This window comes from Sapajus apella, unplaced genomic scaffold (genome assembly GCF_009761245.1).
Source record: "Sapajus apella isolate SASKATOON/1434 unplaced genomic scaffold, GSC_monkey_1.0 scaffold180, whole genome shotgun sequence".
NCBI classification, from domain to species: Eukaryota; Metazoa; Chordata; class Mammalia; order Primates; family Cebidae; genus Sapajus; species Sapajus apella.
Window position 1 is genome coordinate 262,574 of NW_022437120.1, and position 24,771 is coordinate 287,344.

The window sequence follows — 24,771 nt, forward strand, 5'->3', positions numbered from 1 at the left end:
GGACTTACGCTGGGTGTGGTGGCTCACACCTGTAATCCCAGCACTTTGGAAGGCTGAGGTGGGCAAATCACTTAAGCCCAGGAATTTGAGGCCAGCCTGGGATATATAGTGAGACCCTGTCTCTACTCTAAATACAAAAAAAGCCAAATGTGGTGGTGGCACACATCTGTAGTCCCAGCTGCTCAGGAGGCTGAGGTGGGAGGATCACTTGAGCCCGGGAGGTGGAGGCTGCAGTGAGCTGATTGCACGACTGCACTCCAGCCTGGGGCACAGAGCAAGACTCTGTCTCAAAAACAAAAACAAACAAAAATGGGCCCCATGGCAGGGGTGGGAGCGGGTAAAGGGGACCCTGCCAGTGGGAAGGTTGGAAGCCACTCTGAGGAGTACCCAAGGAAAGGTATACAGTGGGCGGCTGTGGAGGATGTCACAGAGGACTCCAACAGTGCCTGGGCTCCTCGGAGTCTGCAGCAGCTCCTTGCAACAGAGAAGCACGTTCGGGCCACTCGGGACCACAGTCTTGCTCAGAAGAGCCTGGCCTCCTTAGGCTTCTGTGATTTCAGTGTTTACTGACCATATCTATCCTCCATCCCAGCTCAACAGTTTGTGATCATCAAGAACCCTACAATAATGGATATTTGCCATTTTTATTAAGTTCTCAAGGAAAAGGACAGAGAAATGATAAATCTCAATTTTTTTTTTTTTTTTTTTTGAGACAGTTTCACTCTTGTTACCCAGGCTAGAGTGCAATGGTGCGATCTCGGCTCACTGCAACTTCAACCTCCCGAGTTCAACTGATTCTCTTGCCTCGGCCTAGAGTAGCTGGGATTACAGGCGCCCGCCCACCACACCCAGGTAATTCTTTGTATTTTTAGTAGAGACGCGGTTTCGCCATGTTTACCAGGCTGGTCTCAAACTCCTGACCTCAAGTGATCCACCCGCCTCAGCCTCCCAAAGTGCTAGATCATAGGCATAAGCCACCAGGCCAGCCAATTTTTTAACTCTCTAATTACAACTCACTTTCAGCAAATTCATCCTGAACAGGCAGCACAAGAGACTGTGGTATCTTTGTTGTTCGAGCAGTCTACTAATTTGTCCACTAGTGTTGTTCCTAGTATTGAGCTGCTTCTGAGCTAACTCCTTATGTCAGCCCTTCACTGACCAGGAAGCTGAGAATGGTTCAGCTGACCTGAAAAGTGATTAGAATTGGTGCACCCTGTTAGAAACCTCTCACAGATCCAGTGGGGTGTGTATGCGAGAAAGAGAGAGAGAGACAGAGAGAGAGAGAGAGAGAGAGGGAGAGGGAGAGGGAGAGGGAGAGAGGGAGAGAGAGAGACAGGGAGTTTATCAGGTGAAGAATGGTGGCCACAGCTGTAGAACTGAAGACAGTCATCCCGGAGGGAATGGAGTGAGCGTGAGTACATTATGACAGTGTTATCATCACTCACCTCGGGACGGGAGGAGCCTCGTTTTTGTGTTCATCTGAAAACCTCCCCTCCTGGAGCTGGCAATCACGAGCATCAGTATCTCACAGGCTTTTTCAGTTCTTGTATTCTGGTTAATTTGGAGCACAGCTGTGCGATCAGCACTTTTGCAAAACTAACTCCCCGCTCTCCCGGGTTTTAGCCAAAGTGAGCTGGCGTGCACAGACCAGAAAAAAACATGGACTCTGAAAAATGAGGTCTGTTTTAATATCATCTTCGCTTTGATGATTTTCTTTGTTATCAAATAGCCTTTTTGCAAATGCCACTGCCACTGCTATCTGGAGGAGCCAGAGCTTATAGGGCAGCACCATGTCCCTGCAGGACCAGGGACAGGGCCTCAGTGACTGAAATGACAGCAACAGTATAAAGTGGCAGACAGACCACAGGAGATCCCTGGAGATTCCACTTCCAGGCTAAGCCTCACGGAGACGGCGAATCCCTGTTACTACAGGGTGATGAACATTCGTGTTCCAGCTTCAAGCAAGCAAGGCAAGGGTGCACTCTGAAGAGCAGGTGTCAGCGTCACAAAATGATGTCACAAGCAAACCAAACTCAGAACACCCAGTCCCACTCCAAAAGAAAAAGCTTTCCAAATGGCTGTGTCCTGTGAGCTCGGTCCACGAGAGAGCTGGGGGCTCTGCGGTGGGGGGTCTGTCCTAATACTCCCAGCCCTGGCTCATTTGGTGCATATTCAGAGACTATAAACTTATTTTCATTATTGTTAAGGCAAACATAATCACAGAGTAATCACAGCTCAAGTTAATTTTTTACTGCTCACTTTTCTTTGAGGCATTTAAAAGTCAAATTTTAAAGATAAATGCGCTTCTTAATGGTTAAATGACTTGACGTGGGCTTCCAAAGGTTTTGTTTGTTGTTTTGTTGTTTGAAACAGAGTCTCGCTCTGTCACCCAAGCTGAAGTGTAAGTCACACGAGCTCAGCTCACTGCAATCTTCACTTCCTGGGCTCAAGCGATCCTCCCACAACCTTCTGAGTAGCTGGGATCACCGCGGCATACCGGGCTAATTTTGTATTTTTTTTGTAGAGATGGGGTCTCCCTATGTTGCCGGGGCTTGTCTCAACCCCCCGGGCTCAAGTAATCCTCCTGCCTTGGCCTCCCAAAATGCTGGGATTACAGGGGTGAGCCACCGTGCCCGGTCCCACTCCACATACTTTTAAGAAGTGGTTGAGCAACTCTGTGGCCTGAGGAGTTGAAGACAAATGGACAAAGGAGAGGAAGTGCCAGGATGCTTTCTCATTTTGGGGCATCATTTGCCCCTTTAGGAGCCTGTTTGGATCAAACCAGTAAATGGCAAGAGCTCCTCTGGGCCACCCTCGAGGACACACTTTAAGTCAGATGGGGCTAGAGAGAACATTTTCTTCCAGGTGGATGGAGTCTTGTGCTCCAGACCCTGATGTCTGGAGGAGAGCTCTAAAAATGCCCCCAGATGGCGGCGGGCGCGGGGAGTGGCCATCCCTGTAATCCTAGTACTTCAGGAGGCCGAGGAGGGAGGACTGCTCGAACCCAGGAATTTAAGGCCAGCAACAAAGTGAGGTCCCGTCTCTACAAAATAAAAAACGAGTTGAACATGGTGGTGTGGCCTGTGGTCCCAGCTATTCAAGAGACAGGCAGGTGGATCGCTTGGGCCAGGAAGGTCCATGGTGGCCCCACGGCACTCCAGCCTGAGCAGCAGAGCAAGACCCTGTCTCAGTAAAGAAAGAAATACACTGAGCAACTTTGGTTGGGCCACAAGGAATTTTGTTTATGGATGGGTCCAACCCTCTTCTAGGAAATTCAAGCCTGGGTGACCCCCATCTAAGGTCTCACATTAGCAGGGCTGGGATGAGTGTTCTTTTCAGGAGCCACTGCTACCTAAAGAGGGAGCCTTGGCCAATGGCCCAAACTGAAGGACACAGTGGTGAGTGGGTCAGTGGGTCTGTGACCTCCAGACTCCCCGGGAGAGGACAGCAGCACTGAATCTCCCAGCGAAGACCACTGAGGGAGGAGGAGGGAAAGAGGAATACAGATAAATTTATTAGTTAAATACTGATTTTACAGCCATTTCACCTTAAGACAATGTTAACAGGTTTGTGGGTCAGGGAGGGTCTATGAGGGGGCCTTTGGGAAGAAAACAATGTAAATGATGATTAAAGCAGAATCTTGGTTCAAAGGTATTCTCTGCGGCAGCCAGTAGGATTTTGGAGCTGGGGGCTTGGTGTGTGGGGAGGCGTGGTAATGCCGCAGTCAGCTACAGCTCTGCTGAGAAAGAGGACGAGGACGGAGTCTCGTGAGCTCCAGTGTCAGGGGCGGAAACTGAGCAACGTGCAGAGAAGCCGGCGGACCCTGCAGCAGCTCAGAGCCAGAGGCTATCTCCAGGGCCCGCTGCCATGTCTTAGCAGTCGTCTTCTTTCCATGAATTTTGTTGTGTTTTGTTGGTTTGCTTTCAATTTGACTTGTAGAATCTCTGGCTTTTTGCCTCCTGGACAAAAGACTTCCGCCGGGGTGAGGCTGCAGGTCCTGGGGGACTCCGGCTGCCATCTGACCAGGGGCCAGGAGGAGCAGACAGCAAGGGGGCCAGCCCTAGAGACACCTTGTCCCCCAGCAGGACGCTGTCCATCTACGCTCTCCCCAGAAGGCTCTCCAGGCTTGGCCGAGTGTTTGTCAGACTGGCTTGAGCAGCAGAACATTTGTTCTTACTCAGAACCCCTGTGTGTGACAGGGTGAATGAAGGGTCTGCAGTGGACTCGAGGGGGTGCCACTCGGCTAAACTACCCAGCTCTTGTTTTGCGAGGGGAGAGGCATGTCCAAGCTGCAGGCAGAGCCGAATTTCTCAGAGCAGGAGGAGGGGTTTTTATTTTGAGAGATGCTGGAAGTGAAGGCGCAAAGGCCCGCAGCACGGGCAGGCACCTGGGGGAGAGCTGCCAGCTGCGTGTGACGAGGCTGCGCTCTGGGTGGGTGAAGTACCCCTCGAGCTCCCCAGGAAGTGTTCAGTCACTTCTGTGTCACGCCCCACAGTTTTGGAGTCAGATCTGGAATTGGGGATGCAGGGTGGTGCCATGCCTTGAGTGGATGGAGCAAGGGCGGCTCCCTAGAGGCCCATCGCATCCAGGTATGGGGCAAGCAGATGCCGTCATTCGGGCTGGGGCAGGGGTCCCAGGGCCTGGCCTCCGCCCGTTCTCAAATCCCGGTGCTGGGAACACAATGGAAAACCCACCGTCTAGGCCACAGCGGTGAACGTAGGGCACAAGGACATCTTGGGAAAGAAGTCTCCAAGTCACAGAGAGATGCAGTGTGCTCGTGCTGAGGCTGGGCTCCCTCCAGTCCCCCAACCATGAAAAGGCATCCGAGAAAATCCAACACCCGCTTCCCCAACCAGATGGTCAATTTCAAGTTTCTTCCCAGTTGTTCTGGAGTCGTCCTCAGGCGAGGAGGTCGGCCCCTGGGAGCCCAGGACCTCCGTCTCCACTGTCCTCCAAGTCCCAGGTCCGAGCAGGAATTTGAGGGAAGAGGGGAGATTATGCAGTGATTATGTCCCCGTGACTGTCGGCCAAGACCAGGCTGTTCCAAGAGTCCTGCTTGGAACTGGTCTGCGGAGACTGGCTGACGGGAGATGCATAGCCTTGTGGAGAGAGCTTCAGGGCCGACAGAACTGGGTGGATGGAGGGCCCGTGGCCAGACATTGAGCTGACTGAGAAGGTCTGAAAAGCAGAAAGCATACCGTGAGGCCAAGGGAGATGCTCCTGAAGGTTCGGGAGGCCTGGGCTGGGGAGGGGGCCCTACTATGCAGATGTCCCCAGGATGGCTCCAACCTGCAGGAACGGACCAAGGAGCACTTCTCTGATCCCGGTGATCTGGACATGAAGGATCTGGGCAATGCATCAGCTGCTTCTGAGCACAGCCTACAACCAGGGCTGTGACCTGCTGGGCCTGTGGAAGCTGGGCTTGCTCAGACGGCTCTGATGGTTACAGGAGACGCTTCCGCCTATCACCACCACATCCACTTGCCAACAGAGAAGCCGTCTGCCCCGCCCAGGAGGAGCTCCTGGTGCCCCTGGTTCTGTGGGATCAGGCTCTCCCAGACAATAAGCTCATTAGGACATGGCCTCTCTCACTTGAGAGCAGAGATCAAATCACAGCAGGAGCTGGTCAAAGGAGACCGTGATCAAGCTTGGCGCATCCTGATCCCAAGACAGGGAACTGCAGAGGGGACGAGGCAGGAAAGCCAAGACACCATCGCCTCCACAAGAGAGAAGTGGGGCTGCCCCCGGGCGTCCCCTGACAGGCGTACGGAGCTGGGCCTCATGAAAATGGCATCCTGCTTGTGACTTCCCTGCCAGCCTGCCCTCCCTGCCCTCTGCAGGGTCCAGGCCTTTCCCCATGCGGGCTTTTGCCTCCTTCCCCACCCTCTCCGTTGAAGTCGAACTTCCCTGCAGTAGGAGACAGGGTTGCCTAGAGAGCCCTGCTCTGCCTCCGACAGCGGGAGCATGCCTCCCCTCGCCCGGCACAGGCTGACTCAGGTTGTGGCTGTGTGTTGCTTTCCTCCCCCACCACCCACGCTGTATGCCAGCCCTGACTGCCCTGTCTCTGTTTCCAAAGATGGTGACATTGAGGAGCTGTTAAAAAATTGTGAGTCACAGTTGTGTCCCCATCACCACAGCTTGGTAAGATGTGCTGAAATACAGCCCGATGCAGACGCATCAGGGAGCCCTAAGGGCGCCAGGGAGCTCCAAGACGAGCCCAGAGGGTAGCTCGCTGCTGGCACCTACAGGGCCTGGCTGCAGGTCCCACCCCCTACTAGGCTGGACCCTGGGACTCTGGTCGGCCTCCCCACCCGTGGTGTGTACCTGGGACACGGAGCTGCTGTGTCCGTAGTGAGAGGACAGGCCGGGCTCTGTCTTGATGGGGCGCATCTCCTCGCTGCTGCTGGTGGTGGCACTGCTGGAGTTGCTGGAAGCGCCACTGGTGGGAGGAAGGCTCTCACTGCCGGAAGGACCTGGAAGGAAGCAGTCAGCGCACCCCAATCACAGACCCCAATCAGGGACAGGAACAAAGGCTTTATCTCCATTTGCTGGGAGTGTAGCAGGGGCCTTATCAGTGGGGAGCTACGGTTCTCACCGTGATGGGTTCTTCCCCCAGACCATCTCAAACCCTTGAGGCCACATGTGTTTCAGGATTCAAAACTTAAACACAAATTCCTCGTTCAACTTGGAGAATCAAATTTTTAAAAAGGCAAGTACTAGGCCAGGTGCGATGGCTCATGCCTGTAGTCCCAGCACTTTGGGAGGCCGAGGCGGGTGGATGACCTGAGGTCAGGAGTTTGAGACCAGCCTGGCCACCATGGTGAAACCCCGTCTCTACTACAAATACAAAAATTAGCCAGGTGTGGTGGCATGCACCTGTAGTCCCAGCTGCTTGGGAGGATGAGGCAAGAGAATAGCTTGAACCCAGGAGGCAGAGGTTGCAGTGGGTCGAGATCGTGTCACTGCGCTCCAGCCTGGGGGACAGAGTGAGACTCTGTCTCAAAAAAAAAGCAAATACTCTGTATTATAGAATACCTCCAGCTGGGCCTGGGATAATAATGTGTAATTAAATATATCAATATCCCCACAGCAAAACATGTAAATATCATAATGAATAGGATAAACAGAGACTATCAACAGCCTTGTATCTGTTCACATAGGTTTTGCTGCCAAATCTAGCTTCCTGGATTTGGAATTTTGTACCGGAGATTGTACGCCTGAACTGAATGTCTTCTCTACCTGTGATTGCTACATGAGAGGAAATAAGGCCGCCCAGGGCACATAGGCTCCTCGTCAGCAGCAGGGAAGCAGGAGACGCGGAAGACCACAGGTGTGAGACACTGAATATTCTGGTAGGAAATATGCCTGCCCAAAGGGGCAAGCCAGGGTTGAATCTAGGAAAGTAGAACTTCGATCACGCTCTTGGTAGTGGAAAGGGCCAATTTATCTGACTCTGTCATGTCTTAGGTTAGAAGATACATTTCCATCAGATCAGCCAATTTATTTTCCGTGACTGCAGCACTGACCGGTCAAATCTTTAACCGGGCAGCAGTACTGAGTGGGGAATGTTTTGGTAGGGAACATAAACGTATTAAAGAACAGCCCTCATTCTTTCATAAATTCATATTTAATTATTAAATTATATTTAATTGTTAAATATAAATTTACATAATTTAATAAACAAATAATAAACTTTAAAAAGAACAGCCCTTGTTCTTTTTTAAGTGTATTTATTGGAGACAGGGTCTTGCTCTGCTGTCCAGGCTGGAGTGCAGAGGCACATCGCAGGTCACTGCAGCCCCAAACTTGGAGCAGCCACCATTCTTAATCCAGAAATGAAGAAGGCAGGGTGGTATATTGAAGAGAACATTGACCCAGATGCATAAAAACTTGAGTTTTCATTCTCCATCGACCCATTACCATCTGTATGACCCTCATTAAATCACTGTCCTCTGTGAGCCTCAGTTTGCTTGTTAGTAAAATGGGGTAATAAACTGGTTTTCATGGAGTCTTACGTTCATTGAGATAACATTTCTGAAGGGGCTTTCTAAAACACAAAGCTCTGCATGATGCAAATTACACATTGGCTTAGAGATCAATCTCTTAGGAACATGATTAATCAGACCCTGTCCTTTTGCATCTCAGCTCACAGAGAATTGAAAGGAACTGAGCTTTTGGGTGGCTGCAGCACCAAAGACGAAGGGACCAAGTAAGGTTCCTCTTTCCTGCAGGCCCTCAATTGGTCCAGCGGGCCCACTGGCGTCTTTACAGTTGGCAATGATCACGCCCCAACTTGAGTTGAGGCTGCTTCAAAAGCTCCCAGAACATTCCACGGCAATTGTTACTTTTTTGCTGCTGGGGATGCACGATGCTGTCCTCACACCCTGGCGGCCTGGGCTGGCCTGCCTAACCCAGAAGGCATGACTCCTATCCACTCTGAGGGCTTCTGACACATTCGTGTAATCACTCACAGATCTTCTGCTCACCTGATGGTGTCTTAGATTTATTCAGGTTCTTTGGCTTCCGTTTTCTGGTTTGAATCCCCTCTTTCCGCATTGCAAGAGGCCTGGGGACCTGGAGGGTCACAAGTCAATATATATGGTTTTCCTTTTCTACAAAATCTGCTACAGCATTGAAACACACACACCTGCTGCGAGAAGGCAACACCCAAGCAATGTCTCCACAAAGCCTGGGGCTGAGACAGGGTGCAAAGGCCCCTGGAACTCTGTGAGAAAGAAATCAATTCTGTTTTTGAAAACATATCTAGCACCTGTGTGATGTGATGGGTACTTTACTAGAGCCTGGAGAAAGAGAGAACTAAAGACACACAGTTCCTGCCCTCAGAAATTCACAGACAAGTGGAAATAAGCAGACTTTGATAGGTGATGGAGAAAAGCCGAGAAACACAAAACTCTGTCCTAGGGTGAGGAGTGGGAAGGAGGGGCACATGAGGACATCAAGGAAGGCTTCACTGTGGAGGTGACACTTGAGTTGTAAAAGGTTTTGAGTAGACAGAGGGAGGCATTTCAGGCAGCAGAAACAGAATGTTCAAAACCGTTTATCATCCACACAGGACCCTGAAAACAAAAGTGGGTGCTAGGCCAGTCATAGTGGCTCATGCCTGTAATCCCAGAACTTTGAGTGGCTGAGGCGGGAGGATTGCTTGACCCCGGGAGTTCAAGACCAGCCTTGGCAACATAGTGAGATCCATCTCTACAAAAAAGTTTTAAAATTAGCTGGGCATGGTGGTGCATGCCTGTAGTCCCAGCTACTCAGGAGGCTGAGGTAGGAGGATCACTTGAGCCCAGGAAGTGGAGGCTGCAGCAAGCCGTGATGGTGCCACTGCACTCCAGCCTGGGCGACAGAGCAAGGCCCTGTCTCAAAAGGGGCAAGGGTGCGGGGGGGCTTGTCAGTAATTGTGCTGGGAAATTGGCCTCAACAGCAACAGTCCCAGTGAGTTGAGATGCAGCATCACTCTACTTACAGCAGCTCTGTACTGCACTGGGTCTGGCTGGAGCCAGCGGTGCTTCTAAGGATGGTCGGGAGCAGCAAGAGACTAAGCTAGAGAGAGTGACTGTGGCGAGGTCCTGAGACAAAACGTCCCTGGACAATACTCTGAGCACAGTTCTGTTGGGAGCCAGGCCCCAGAGCCATTCCCAGACGCGTCTGCCAGTCCTGGGGAGCAGGGCCGCAGGGCATCTTTCCGGTATGTTTAGGTTTGTGCCTTCCCCACATCTGGTTTCTCTTAGGCTGAGCCAAGTCTCTTAGCCCCTGTTCTACGCTATGCTTGTACACCATTTGGGGTTGATCAAGGCCACACCTGAAAATACAGAAAGAAAAGCAATTCCTGCTTCAGAGACATGAACATGGAATGGTTAAGTGAGAAATGCACCAGTGCATGTGAACTTGAACTTGCCTTCTATTTAACTGTGGGTAGATGCAGCAGCATTTGCAGCCCTGCCCCCACCATCTGCCCATCCGTCTGTGACTCTACACCCAGACCCACACTTTCCCACCTTGTGAGAGGGTGCCCTCTCCCGCCCCATCCCCCCAGCTATGCCTCAAAATTTCAAGCCCATGCTGGTCTCAGAAGAATCTTGCCCTCATGTTAATCTCCATTCACTTAGGTATGCTTTTTTTTTTCTCAGTTGCAGTAAAATAAAATACATGTAACTTAAAATTGCCCATCTTAACCATTTTTAAGTACACCGTTCTGCAGCGTTAAGCGCATTCACACGGTTCTGCAACCCTCACCGCCATCCATCCCCAGAGCTCTTCTCATCTTGCAAAACTGAAACTCCATACCCACTAGACATCAACTCCTCATTTCCCTTTTCCCCAGCCCCAGACAACCCCCATTCTACTTTCTGTCTGTATGGATTTGACATGTGGCGTCAGGGGGCAGAATTTCCTTCCTTCTAAAGGCTGAATAATATCCCACTGTATGTATATATCACATTTTGTTTATCCATTCATTTCTCCATGGACGCTTGGGTTGTTTCTGTCTTTTTGCAATTGTGAATCATGCTGCTACGAACAGGAGTGGACAAATAGCTCTTTGAGACCCTGCCTTTAATTCCTTTGCACATATATCCAGAAATGGTATGCTGGATCATATGGTAATTCTATTTTTTGTTTTCTGAGAATATAATCTTTTTAATACCTATATAATATTTTCCAATAAGTTTCTTGTACCATTTCCATATTGAAGAACAAAATTTAACCATTTTCCTTCCAAAGGTTTTTTCCTCCATTTTTCCTATTACAGTGATTAGGAAACATCTTTGTATATACTTCTTTGCAGAAAGACATGTATTTTCTTATGAATGTTCATAACTTTAACCATTTGTTTGTTCACTATAACAAGAAATCATGAAAAGATACATGAGATTAAGTTAATAGCAGCCCTCTCACTCCACTACCATCAATTCTATTCCAACGAGGCAACTGGATTTAACAACCTGTTATATATTCTTACATTAAAAAAAAATTCTCAAACACATGTACACATCTATATCTACTGATATGGTTTGGCTGTGTCCCCATCAAAATCTCATCTTGAATTGTAGCTCCCATAATTCTCACGTGTTGTGGGAGGGACCTGGTGGGAGATAACTGAACCCTGGGGGTGGTTTCTCCTCTACTGTTCTCATTGTAGTGAGTAAACTTCGTGAGAGCTGATGGTTTTATAAGGAGAAACCCTTTTCACTTGGCTCTCATTCTCTCTCGCCTGCCACCATGTGAGACGTGCCTTTCACCTTCTACCATGATTGTGAAGCCTCCCCAGCCACGTGGAACTGTGAGTCCATTAAACCTCTTTTTACTTTTGGGTATGTCTTTATCAGCAGCAATTAGCAGTATGTAAACAGACTAATACACCTATAGATGCATATTTGTGTCCACTGGTCTGTCCACCCACCTGTATGTGTGTGTTTAATGCACCTTCAATACTCATAGTATGGGGTCATGCTATATATATATTTTTGCAATGTGCTTTTTCATTTTCTAGATCAAGATACATGGCTCTAGGTTATTATTTTAAAATTTCTCCTCAATATTCTGCATTTTGGGATATACCAGAATTTATTCAAGCATTCCCTTACGGAGTTTTAAGATTGTTTCTAGTTTTTGCCACCTCAGTGCAAAAAGAAGTGGTCCAAAGGTCATCATGCACTGGATATTTTTCATAGGCTAGTTTCCCAACAGGAGACCTGCCAGATATAAAGGTATTCATGGTTTTAATCTTAAAAAAATTCCACTAAGTTAATAGATGCAGTAATTCAAATACAAATCAACAATACATGAGAGTATCTAATTCCCCAAATCCATAGCAGTCCACATTTTATTTTTTGCCAAATCTATGGGCAAAATGGGGACTCTCACGACTGTTTTTGTGTACACATCCCTGATTTTCAGTGAGATTCAGCACGTCTGCACATGTTTCATGTGAGATGTCGGTCTATATCTTTTGCCCATTTAGGGGAAGTGGGGAAAGATCAATTGTTATTTTCTTATTAGGCTATAAGATCTATCTGTTTCTGGTTTTGTTTTGTTTTAATTTAACTTGTATTTGAACAATTAAGACTTGCATGTATAGCATCTAAGGTACAAAGGGGGTAACAGCAAAAAGAGTGTTCTTCAATCCCTTCTCCCCAAGGCCCCAGTTTTTCTACTGGAGGCACCCCATGTGCATGTACAATGCACACAGGCAACCACGTAACCAACTTCTACACGTCCTTCCAGAGGTGTTCTGTGTAAGTGGAAGCAGCCACCTGTAAATTACGTTCTTCCTCATATTTATAAAAATAGTGCCATGCTAGGTACAGTGTTCTGCGCCCTGCCTTTTTGTTAACACTGTATAATAGAGAATGTTACAGTCAAAATGTAAAGAGCTTTGTAGAAGCTCCTTGTAATTCTGGAAGTATTAACCCTTTTTCTGATACTGTGTGTATTGGTCTTTACTTTCCCTAGGTATCATTTCCAAACACTAATAGTAAATATTTACAAAATCAAATATATCTAACTATTCTTATATGGCTAAAAAGTTTTAAAATTTTGTTTAAGTAGTTCTCCCATCCCCAAAGTTATAGAAATACTTCCTCTTACATTTTTTTCTAGTGCTTTTATTATCTGATTTTTTTGTAGTACTTTATTGTCTAATATTTTAATTTTTTTGGAGACAGGGTCTCATTTTGTCACTCAGGCTGGAGTGCAGTGGCACAATCATAGCTCATGGCAAACTCCTGGGCTCAAACCATCCTCCTGCCTCAGCCTCCTGAGTAGCTGGGACTAGAGGCATGCACCACCATGCCCAGGTAAGAGTGTGTGTGTGTGTGTGTGTGTGTGTGTGTGTGTGTGTGTGTGTGTGCGTGTGCGCGCGCACACACTCGTGGTTTTTTTTTTTGTAGAGACAAAGTTTCAGCATGTTGTCCAGGCTGGTCTTGAACTCCTGAGCTCATGCAATCCTCCTACCTCAGCGTCCCAAAGTACTGGGATTACGGGTATGAGCCATCATGCCTGGCCTTATTTTTAGTTTATTTCAAAGCAGTTTTACATTTACTATCTTTAATTCACCTACGTTTATTTTTGTTTAAGGTAGGAGGTGGAGGTCATGCTTTTCTTTTGTTTTCCAAATGAACAGCCAATTTTGTCAAAGCAGTTATTTTAAGCTTTTTATCTACTGAATTGAAATGTCACTTTGTTCCATATCAAACTGCTATATAGAAATGTAGCCTGCTCATCTGTAAAATGGAAAGTTAACTTATACAATGCAAAGGATAAAAGAGACCCGCAAAGACGTTGAGAGTCCCTTCCAAATCTAAGTATTCTTGTTAAGAAGGAAAAATGAATGTGTCCAAAGGAAGAGGCCCAGTGAGGACTGAGGGATGGGCGTCGGAAGGCACGTACCCCGTGGAGCTTCATGTAGAGGCCGCAGGCGTTGCACACAGGCTCGCCCTCCGCGTTGCGGCGCCACAGCGTGGTGGTGGTGGTCTGGCAGTTGGCGCAGGAGAGGCCCACTCGGCGGGAGGCAGACTGCAAGACAGGAAGCAAACCCTTCATGTCCGAGTAAAAGGCGGGCACTGCCCTGCCACCTCACCTGTGACTGCGGGGCTCTGCCCTAACGACCCCGTGTGAGTTCTCTGACCCGCGACAATGCCTAACTCTCCCATCACCTGAGCCACTGCTGCACGAGGAGAGTGAACATGGGCATTGAAGACCTGGCTTCCAGTCCTAACCACCATTTACTGCCAGGCACATGACCCAGTGAGTGCCGGGCACTGCAGGCAGCAAAGCTTCTGTTGCGTGTGCAACTGACATGGGCTGCAGGTGTCAGGGCGGGTGGAGAATGAGGAGTCACGGCGTCCAAATGGTATCAGAGTCTGAACGGCCCTGGGACCTCAAGAAAAGCACGCACCAGGGTTGATCCCCTCTCTTCCTCCCTCCTTAATATATAGTGCAAGCTGGTGGGTGTTGATCAGAATCAAATGATATTAAACAGGGGTGTGGAGCCAGGAGCCAAGCCCCAGGCCCAAACTCTTCCCCAGCCACAGGCCCCAACACCAGCTGTTTGCACTTTTGGGCTTTGGGACTTATCAATTGATAACTGAAGTCAGGGTAGAGGCCAGCCTGTGAGATGAGCTTCCTCACAGGGTTGGCATGGATGGAGGAGACACTGCAGTCAACGCCAGACTGGGAACCAGGAAACCTGGATTCTCGCTCCAGATGGGAGACTCAGTACCTGAGTGGCTGTGGGCAAGGCCGCTAGCTTTTCTGAGCCTCACTTTCAGTTTCCGTGTGCTGAAGAGGTTGAATGAGACACCCTGGGTCATTCCAGTAGCTCCTGCTAAGTCTAAAGTTGTGAGAATGTTTACGGGGCTCTCACCCGTCTAATCCCTAGATCCACACTCTCAAGTTCCAAAACTCAAAACCAGAGGACCGTCCCACCAAGGCGGGAGCCCTGCAGCCAGTGCCGAGAGGAGGCCACGAGGGGGAGGCCACGCAGGAGAGGCCACGAGGGGCATGCTTACCAGCCGGCGCTGGGGCTTGATGAGCGGCCGGTTGATGCCGTTCATCTTGTGGTAAAGGCCGCAGGCGTTGCACAGATAGTGACCCGTCCCGTCTCGCCTCCAGAGCGGAGTGGACATAGCCCCACAGTTGACACACTCTCTGCCTTCTGAGAAGTCGTCAAACATATCTACTGAGTTGGGGGGAACAGACAAGAAAAGATACAGAGGATTAATTCTTTGTTTACGCCCAGCTCTTACATCCGAGAATCTAGAGGGCGCAGAAATGATGCCTTTCCTTGGAAGGAGAAGACCACCTTGGGCTGCCCTTGCTCTTCCCCTCTCTGACCTCAGCCCCTGCTCCCTAATCCCGGACACAGCAGAGCTCCTGGCACAAGAAGAGAAAAGTCGCAGCAATCACCCGCACCCTGGGCTGGGAGGCGGACACCTGGATTTCAGTCCGGGTATCACATTGAGAGCCTCCAGCCTCACACTGAGGTGAGGGCCCTGGGCTCCCCTCCCCTCCTCTCCCCTCTTCTCTTCTTTTCTTTTCTTCAGACGGAGTTTCACTCTTGTGGCCCAGACTGCAGTGCAATAGCGCTATCTTGGCTCATTTCAACCTCGGCCTCTCAGGTTCAAGGGATTCTCCTGCCTCAGCCTCCCAAGTAGCTGGGATTACAGGCATGCACCATTTTTAGTAGAGACGGGGTTTCACCATGTTGGTCAGGCTGGTCTCGAGCTCCTGACCTCAGGTGATCCACCCACCTTGGCCTCCCAAAGTTCTGAGATTACTGGCATGAGCCACCACACCCAGCCTTGTGAGACTTTCGTATGTTGATATATGTTTTTGCCAAGCTATATAATGCTTAGTCTATGTGGGTCTTTTGCTTAATACCAAAGCATTTTCCCAATAAAGAATTCTTTACCAACTCATATATCATTATTTCATCATATAAATGTGCCATCATTTAACTAGTACCATTCAACTATTCATCTTTATCCAGTTTTGGATTCCTGTTTTGTAAACACTGCTCGGTTTTCACATAAATCTGTGCATTTCTAGTTATTCCTTAGGATACTGTCTGAGAAGTAGAATTTCTGAGTCAAAGAGACTAGATTTCTTTGAAAGTTCTTGGAATATCCTTCCTTCTTTCCCTCCCTTCCTCCCTCCCTCCTTCTCTCTCTCTTTCTGGGATGGAGTCTGGCTCTGTCGCCCCGGCTGGAGTACAATGGCGTGATCTCGGCTCACTGTACCCTCCACCTCCCAGATTCAAACGATTCTCCTGCCTCAGCCTCCTGAGTAATGGGATTACAGGCATATGCCACCACACCCAGCTAATTTTTGTATTTTTAGTAGAGACGGGGTTTCTCCATGCTGGTCAGGCTGGTCTGGAGCTCCTGACCTCGTGATCCACCTGCCTTTGCCTCCCAAAATGCTGCGATTACAGGCATGAGCCACCATGCCCAGCCAGTTCTTAGAATTCTCTAACTGTCCTGCAAAAAAGGACTTCATTCATTCATTTTTTTCTGTTTAAATTTACCTGTATGGGCTGCTGTATCATAGTTTGACACTTTTCTTGCTTATTGGTATATAAACTAAAGGCACATATTATAAGCAATGGCACCTTACAGCTGCTCACATGAGCCGAGCGTCTCCCCGACCAGAAGGCTGCCAGGGTCGGCCACTCCCCTTCACTTGCTCCCCCAGCGCCATCGCCTTTATCATCCGTGTCTACAGAATGTCACAATTGACAGATTCCACTTGTGTCCATTCTCCTCGCCCTGGTGAGACAGGCAGGGTCAGTTTTCTTATTCCCTGTAATCTGTATAAAGCCTGGCTCACACCTTCCAGAAGTCTCTGTGACTTCATGTTATCCTAACTTTCTGTCCCTAAACATGTCTGCCTTGGTCTCCAGATCACTCCTGTGCTGCTGCCAGAGGCAAGGGCAGATTCTTCTCTAGTGAAGAGGGGAGGTTTTATGGGGCTGGGAGGAGGACACGTGGTGAAGAACTCCCTTTCCAACAGGACCCAGCCTGGGAGGGGTTAAGTCTGCGCATTTTGCTAGTTCTGTGGCCCAGCTACTTGCTCTAAGGGAACGTGGGCTAGAGAAGAGGATGGTGGGGGGCCTCCCCCCAACTCTGGGTACACAAACAGTCATTTGCACCTGCAAACAGGTAGCTGTGTGTCCACACCAAGTAAACAATGTGCAGGTGTGAGGGGCTGTTTGCTCAGGCCAGGGGGCGGAGCACAGGCGTCATGGCAGAGGCTATTTTTACACCTGGGTCACACTGACAGCCTCCACCAAGGTCACCTGCCCTCGGAGCTACACATGATGCAGCGACTCCCACCCACACTCGCTCCCAGCTGGACCACTGCAGTCAACACTACCACGGCCACCTCTGCAGTCTGGGCCTATGGCCTGTTAGCGCCACTTCTTCCATCCAGGCCTGCCCATGAGGGGATTAGAGAGGCCAGGAATTCACAGAAGGACCCCGGACCAAGCCAACTCCACAGCAGGAGGGGAGCGCATGCAAAGTCGTCATTTTATTGCATGTCTGCAATAAACACTAGATGGCACCACCATCTCAAAACTGAACCAAGACGTGCAGTCTAGCCTGGACCAAGCGTGGACACAGAGGCCTCGTAAGATCACCTTTCCAGTGCAAACCTACTGCAATCCTCTCATTCTGTTTTTCTTTTTCATTTTATTGTGTTCTTCAGAGACTGGGCTCACTCTGTTGCCCAGGCTGGAGTGCATTGTGCGATCATAGCTCCCTGCAGCCTCTACCTCCTGGCCTCAAGAGATGGATGCTCCTGCCTCAGCCTACTTTCTTTTTCTTTTCTTTTTTTTTTTTTTTTTTCTGAGACAGGGTCTCACTCTGTCACCCAGGCAGGAGTGCAGTGGGCACTGTGACCTCAAGCCTCCTTAGCACCTGGGACTACAGGCACGCAGCACACGCTACCATGCCCAGCTAATTTTTGTAGAGAAGAGGTTTCACCATGTTGCCCAGGCTGGTCTCAAATTCCTGGGCTCAAGTGATCCTCCTGCCTCAGCCTCCCAAAATGCTAGGATTACAGTCATGAGCCACTGCACCCAGCCCTATTTTTCTTTATTATGAAAAACTTTAAACATATTCAGGCCGAGCGCGGTGGCTCAAGCCTGTAATCCCAGCACTTTGGGAGGCCGAGGCGGGTGGATCACGAGGTCAAGAGATCGAGACCATCCTGGTCAACATGGTGAAACCCCGTCTCTACTAAAAATACAAAAACATTAGCTGGGCATGGTGGTGCGTGCCTGTAGTCCCAGCTACTCAGGAGGCTAAGGCAGGAGAATTGCCTGAACCCAGGAGGCGGAGGTTGCAGTGAGCCGGGATCGCACCATTGCACTCCAGCCTGGGTAACATGAGTAAAACTCCGTCTCAAAAAAAAAAAAAAAAAAAACCATATTCAGAAGTGGACAGAATATTTAAACGAACATTCACTTAACCGTCACCCAGCTTCCAATCATTTGTGGTCAATCTTGTCTTATCTACACCTCCATCCACTTTCCCCATGTTGTATTACTGAAGAAAATCCCAGACGTTCTATTATTTTATTCACAGATATCTCAGTATGTTGCTCTAACAGATAATCAGTCATACTCTTAAAGATAAACAAACTGGCTTCTCTCCTACATTCGGGTTTATTTAAATTCCATGATCAAAAAATCTCATAACCTGTTTCTCTTCTTTGGAGGGGAAATTTTATTTTCTCCTCATAATTATTGTTTTATATGCAGGAATGGAGTCTTTTTTTTCTTTTTCCCACACTGAAAAATTGTTTTTGAGACAGGGTCTCACTGGGTCCTCCAGGCTGAGTGCAGTGGTGCGATCTCGGCTCACTGCAGCCTTGACCACCCGAGCTCAAGCGATCCTCCCACCTCAGCCTCTCAAGTTGCTGGGGCTACAGGTGCGTGCCACCATACCTTGCTAACTTTTTTGTATTTTTGGTAGAGAGAGGGTCTCACTATGTTGTCCAGACTGGTCTTGATCTCCTGAGCTCAAGCGATCCTCCTACCTCAGCCTCACGAAGTGCTGGGACTATGGGTGTGAGCCACTACACCCATCCCAGAATCTTATTAAAGGACCCAGGAGTCCCTGGAGCGTCCTCTCAGCTGCGAACTCACCTTTGGCTGCCTTGAGATGCCCACACAGGTGTGCCCCGGAAGCTCCTGCAGGCTCACCTCGGAGATGGGTTATACATTTGAGCAGCTGTTTTACTGTCCAGGTAAAGTCACTGGAGCCTGGCAAATACGTATGTGTCACCAGCAAATATTTACTAAGCATCTGCTATTTAATCACACTGATAGATGTCACAGAAGCTAGGAGGGAACCCAGGTCTCAGAATGCTATTGCTCTAGTCGGACAAATTGGATTTGAATATCAATAATGAGTAACAATATTACTCGGTTCATTTTTAGACCATACCTTCAGCAGTGGAGGTGACTTGTGGCAGACCCTAATTGTCTATGGCAGAAAGTGTGGAATTCCCACCAGCCTCAACGTCCCATTGCGATAGAAGGGTCAGGGGTTACCAAAACAGCCGAAGCAAAGGCTGTGCTTCCTGAAGACACCCCGTAGACAACCCAATACCCCTCCAAATCTGCAGATTTTTCCCTGTTTCTGACCACAAAATCTTGCCATCCAAACTGCTCAATGAAATGTTACATCCATTTTAAATAATTATTACAAAAACAAGGTAACCATGAAAGAAAACATTGACCCTATAACGTTAAATGACAAACACAGCACCTGAAACCATATACACTGTGACGGTGGCTGAGACCACCAAGGCAGCTTTTCTTCCGCTCATTATAATAAAATGCCATTCTGTAATGTTATCATTGCTTATTTTTAAAAATCTGATAAAAAAATAAAAACAAATATCTGATCACCCCCAGCAGCTGTGAACTGACACTAAGGAAGGTACCGTCTTGCCCTCTTACATCTGACACATACTAATTTTTCCAGCCTTGTACTGAAGAATGGAAACAAAGAGGTTCCAGCTTTGGGGCTGAGCATCTACTCTGCGGGAAATCGGGTGACAGGCTGTAACAAGTCCCAAACCGGCACGAACACCTGCTATGAGCCTTGGGAAGAACCACTTCTCATTCCTTCCTAGGAAAGGCACTGAGAGGAACTTCCCAGGGAGCAAGAGCAATTCTGAAGGCAGGGGGCATAGCTGTGGCCTCAGATGCAGCCCCACCCGCCCAGTGCTGGCATCCTGGGAACTGCTCCAGCCACTGGGAAGCATCACCCACATTTGGAGGAAAGACTTGTAATAATAGTTGTAAAGTACTTTGCAAATGAGAGGAAAAACTGACAACAATGGCTGTAAAGTGCTTTGCAAACAGCAAATGAGATAACAGTGATGGATTATTGGTAGGAGGCTGAAGTTGCAGGGGTCAGGAGGGAGTGGGGAAGACCAGGACCAGCCTTGGCGCTGGTTATTGGAGGAGGTAGGACAGATAAAAGAGCTAGGAGATTGGGGAATCTGACCTTTCTTAAACCACTGGGCTATGCTCAGAATTGCCTGTGGCTTTCAGAGGCGGTCAGGTTTGAGATTGCAAGCCAGGAACCAACTGACAGCAAGGCTGACCGTGTGCGCTCACTCAGTCTGCAAGTTGCTGCTCATGGGAAGTATTAATGAATGATGAGTTTACCAATAAAAAGCACATATAAATTATGTCCTAACTCCAAGGAAGGGGCTCTCATGCCTCACTTCCATCCATATCCTGCGAAAACAACCTCTTTTTTAAAGAGGGAAGAAAGTCTGATAGTCTGATTTCTCAGACATCCAGTACAATACGGAGATTCCAATGAGTAAGGCAAACTACTCCCACTCTGGTGCCTGAAAGAAGAATGGAGGCCAGGAGGTTGAAACATCCCACCCCTGACTTCCCTGGAGAGAACTGACGCAGCCGGAGGCACAAAGACTCCGACCTCTCCTCTCCTCTGACCTGCTCCATCCATCTTGGGGAATCCACCCACCCCAAAAAGGGGAGGCCAATCAGGGCCACGAGAGGAAAGGCCCAGGAGGAAGAAAGGGAGAGGAATCAGGGGCCAGGGTCACGGTTCCGTTCTCCACTCCCTCTCCTGGGCACTGCTGGCTGCTGGGGAGACAGCTCAGGCTGCTGCTGCCATCCCATGGGCGCCACAGAGCCTGGTCTGCTCTCCTGCAGATCAGCCCCTCAGACCTCCACCTGCTGGGGAGGGCTGGTGTTGAGCCCCAGCCTGTGTTGGAGAGGCCCTCACCCTCGTGCCTGGGGGCAGAGTCGATGGGTCTCAGGCCCTTCACTGCCATGTCTGAAACTCAGACATGTTCCATGTTTCTGAATACGCACCCCTGTACAAGTTCGGGACATAACAAACATGTTGGGAAAATCCAGGCTAACTCTGCCCAAAGTTGTTTTGGTCTAGCTGGGGATGCATGACTCAAAACTAACCACTACTTGAGAGGTGACGGACTGCAGGGGGCCTGGGCTTCACACTGGCGCCCAGCCCACCACCCCCAGCTTCAGACCCTCAGCATCCTGGACGTTTAGAGAGACACATCAACAGTGGCAAGGGCCCGTGCCCAGGGCAGCTGGGCAGTGCTACCCAAGAGGGGCCAGAGGAGGCCAAGGGGATGCAACTCAGAATGCTTCTTGCAAAAGGCCAGACCCCAGTCCAGACTGGGCAATGGGAGGGGAAGGACCTGCCCAGCGACCGTCCCCTAGGAACCAAAGGGGCTTCAGCGACAAGGTCCCAGCCCCACCCAAATCTCCCTTGCTGAACGCCAAGGCCCACGTCCCATCCAGAGTTCACCAGAGATGGAGCCTAGATTTCCCGACAGGCGCGGACCCGTCACTGCGACTGGCGCCTGGGTGTGGGGCACGAGGCCCAAACAAAGCCTGAGGTTTTCCTGGCAGCTCGTGAGCCCTGCGTCTTCTGGGCTTCGTCAGGCTCGGCAGATGCCTGTGACAGGAGGCTGTCACGGGGAGGCCCACACAGCTCTGGGGGCGCTCCGGCTGGGGATGAAATCACCTATTTTGGAAGCTCCCGTGGCTGCTGAACAGAGGCAGTTACCAGTTACCTCCTGCCTCGTGGAGTCACCCGCAGACTCCAAGGCCTCTGCTTCTGACCCTCAAAGGACAAGACCCCGGGACACCGGCTGGCTGGAGTAACAGAATGTGACTCAGATTTTTTGTTTTTTTTTTTCTCTAAATCACAAACAGGCAAGGACATTGTGAAAGGAAAGAAACAACCACATACTAAAAACCAGAACGGAGGAGGGAGGGGAGAACATACAGAGACAGGAGGAAGAGGCTGAACACACGATAGAGGAATCACGGAGGAAAATATACCCCCTCGCATGCAAGGAGGTTTTACATACAAATTAGAGAGAGAAAGACGAGCTTGAAGGCTGCAATAAGCAACCACACCTCGTCACCGGTGGAACTGTGGGAAGACCCAGGCACCCGACACACCTGGGCACCCGCAGCTCCTCCCGGGAGGTCTAAGAACTCCCAGCACCTCCGCGCCTGCCTGGTCTGTGCTCATAGTAGGGTCAGCGTGGGAGGCTGGTCTAGGAGATGGATGGCCATGGAGGAATGTTCACGCACGTTAGAAAACAGATCCTGCCCAGGGCCACAGAGCTGGGATCAAACCCAGGCTGGCCAGTCAGTCTCTTAACCACAGGCCAGTGCCCCAGCAGCGCTGCCTGCCAGTGCCCTGGCCACTCCAACCCCTTCGCCAGTGGCAGTAGCTGGCAGCAGATAGAAAATCAGTCTCGATTTGCCATGAGCAGCAGGGGCTGTAGAAGGCCAGGGACCTCTGCTCTGTTTTCCCAGCTTGTCTGATCCCAGAAACTTCCCAGCACATCTGTTTCAATGCTTGTCAGCTCACCCGCTTGGAAACACTTGCTAGCCTTCAACATTGTCAAGATTCGATTCTGAGACCTCCGAGAACCCCTACACGTGGGCCTATAATTACAGCATAAAGATTTCCCCATGAAAAGTAGGATCAGTTGCTGGGTCCGGGAGAAATGTAGATGCTTCTGAGTTCGAGTCTGAGCCTCTGCAATGACAATGCCATGGAGGTGAGTCCATGAACTTGTGACTGTTGGATTACTCCTCCAGGGGTTTTCTTTTTCTTTTTTTTTTTTTTTTTTTTGCAATGGGGTCTTGCTCTGTCACTCAGGCCAGAGTCCAGTGGCTCAGTCATAGCTAATTGCAGCCTCAACCTCCTGGGCTCAAGCAATCCTCCTGCCTGAGCCTCCTGAGTAGCTGGGACTACAGGTACACACCACCATACCCAGCTAATTTTTCTAGTTTTCTGTAGAGGTGGAGTCTCACCATGTTGCCCAGGCTGGTCTTGAACTCCTGAGTTCAAGCAATCCTCCTACCTCAGCCTCCCAAATTATTGGGAATACAGGCATGAGCCACCGCTTCTGGCCACAAGCGCTTTTTTGAAACAAATGAAACAAAAGTACTGTGGTATCAGGGACCAGGAATACGGCATCGTTTGCTGCCTCTGGAGACTGGACATGCAGACGTCCAGAAGATGGTCTCCATGGCCCCTCCCACCAGAGAACTGCTGGCTGGATACCATTTTACAAACAGGCAAAGGGCCAGGTGTGTGGCTCAGGCCTGTAAACCCAGCACTTTGGGAGGCCAAGGTGGGCAGATCACTTGAGATCAGGAGTTCGAGACCAGCCTGGCCAACACGGTATAACCCAGTCTCTACTAAAACTATAAAAATTACCTGGGCATGTTGGTGTATGCCTGTAATTCCAGCTACTTGGGAGACTGAGGCAGGAGAACTGCTTGAACCTGGGAGGCAGAGGTTGCAGGGAGCCAAGATCCTCTCACTGCACTCCAGCCAGGGTGAAAGAGTGAGACCCTGTCTCCAAAAACAAACAAACAAACAAAAAAAAAGAAAGGAAAAGGGACAAAGAAGGAATACTGAAAGGCTGCAGTGATCTTTACATTTCTACTTTAAAACTCTCCCCAATGCCGGCACTCTGTCCCTATACCAATACGGTTTCTACAAAGACTGTCCTGCAGGTGTCACCCCCTCAAGTGAAAGAGCTGTGGAGTTTTCCTGGGGGACTCTGTGTCAGAAGCTACAACCCGTCCCAGAGTGGAGAGGCCTGGGTGTCCCAGCTGCTGCGTCTGTAGGGACCCTGCCCGGCAGTCCCCACCCTGAAACCCGGGACAAGGCCATCCCGTTTGTGCTATCCCACCCCTGGGTTAATTCGGGAGCTCTTTGACTCACCATACAAAATGGGACACTTCTGCGGGTAGGGGGCACATTGCTAATTATTCTGGAAACACAGTCTTAACACCAGGCTGTGTGGCCACCTCTGCAGACCTCACCGGGAGACCTGTGGCCCTGACACACTGACCCCTTCTCTCCGTGTCTCCCGAGTGTCCCCGCTGACAGGTAATACAGCTGACTTGCCCCCTCTCAGACAAGCCACATGAAGCACGCCAGCAAAGAGGCCAGAACACCACACTGGGTGCTGGGTCCTGCAGCTCCTCTGGCTTCTGGGCTTCAGGGGAGCCCTGGCTGGGGATCAGAACTTGAAAATGTTCACCACAAGCGAAGGGTGCCCCCCATTCCCTGTCCGAAGCCTTGGGGTTGCTCACCCTGCACATCACCAGTCCTTCTGTCGGGGAGGCTGTGAGGGTCCGGGAGCAAGGGGCAGGTGGCCCAGTGGTGCAGTCTTAAAACCAGCAAGCTGGGTCTGGGCAATTCCGTGACTATTCAGAAGAGGAAGCCAGGTGCAGAGCAGGCGAGTGGCTCACCTGAGCTCCCAGTCCTCGCCTTCTAGGGCACCACACTGGGCCCCACCACCTGTCACACCCTCCACACAGCAGAAGCTCTGCACACAACAGAAACTCCGCACACGGCAGAAGCTCCGCACACGGCAGAAACCCCGCACACGGCAGAAGCTCCGCACATGGCAGAAACCCCGCACACGGCAGAAGCTCCGCACACGGCAGGAACTTTCCACACAACAGAAACTCCATACACAAGGCAATGAAGTTTCAACAAACCCAGTGCCTTCGAGAGTCTCATAAGGCGGCGCCAATGACAATGGGACAGCGTGAGTCCCAGGACTCCCAGCCAGCTCGGCTGCCTGGCCACTGAGATGCCACGTTCCTGGACACACACCATAATTCAGCTGCAAGAATTATCTATGCAGGGCCAGAGGTTTCCGTGTGTGTGTGTGTGTGCGCGC

At 50.0% G+C, this 24,771-nt stretch overlaps 2 protein-coding genes across 2 annotated transcripts in view; both read right to left on the reverse strand.

Moving 5' to 3' along the window:
- Nucleotides 1-1,321: 1,321 nt before the first annotated feature.
- Nucleotides 1,322-2,400, reverse strand: CUNH8orf49 (chromosome unknown C8orf49 homolog). The gene is given in 4 exon segments (XM_032268354.1): nt 1,322-1,768; nt 1,771-1,941; nt 1,944-2,149; nt 2,151-2,400. Coding segments are annotated over 4 exon segments (489 nt in total). The 5' UTR covers nt 2,216-2,400; the 3' UTR covers nt 1,322-1,721.
- Nucleotides 2,401-3,491: 1,091 nt separating this feature from the next.
- Nucleotides 3,492-24,771, reverse strand: part of GATA4 (GATA binding protein 4) — a 56,480-nt gene continuing 35,200 nt past the window's right edge. The window contains 5 exon segments of the mRNA XM_032268355.1: nt 3,492-5,178; nt 6,325-6,473; nt 8,487-8,574; nt 13,408-13,533; nt 14,529-14,695. Of these exon segments, the coding sequence (XP_032124246.1) occupies nt 4,996-5,178; nt 6,325-6,473; nt 8,487-8,574; nt 13,408-13,533; nt 14,529-14,695 (713 nt within the window). The 3' untranslated portion in view covers nt 3,492-4,995.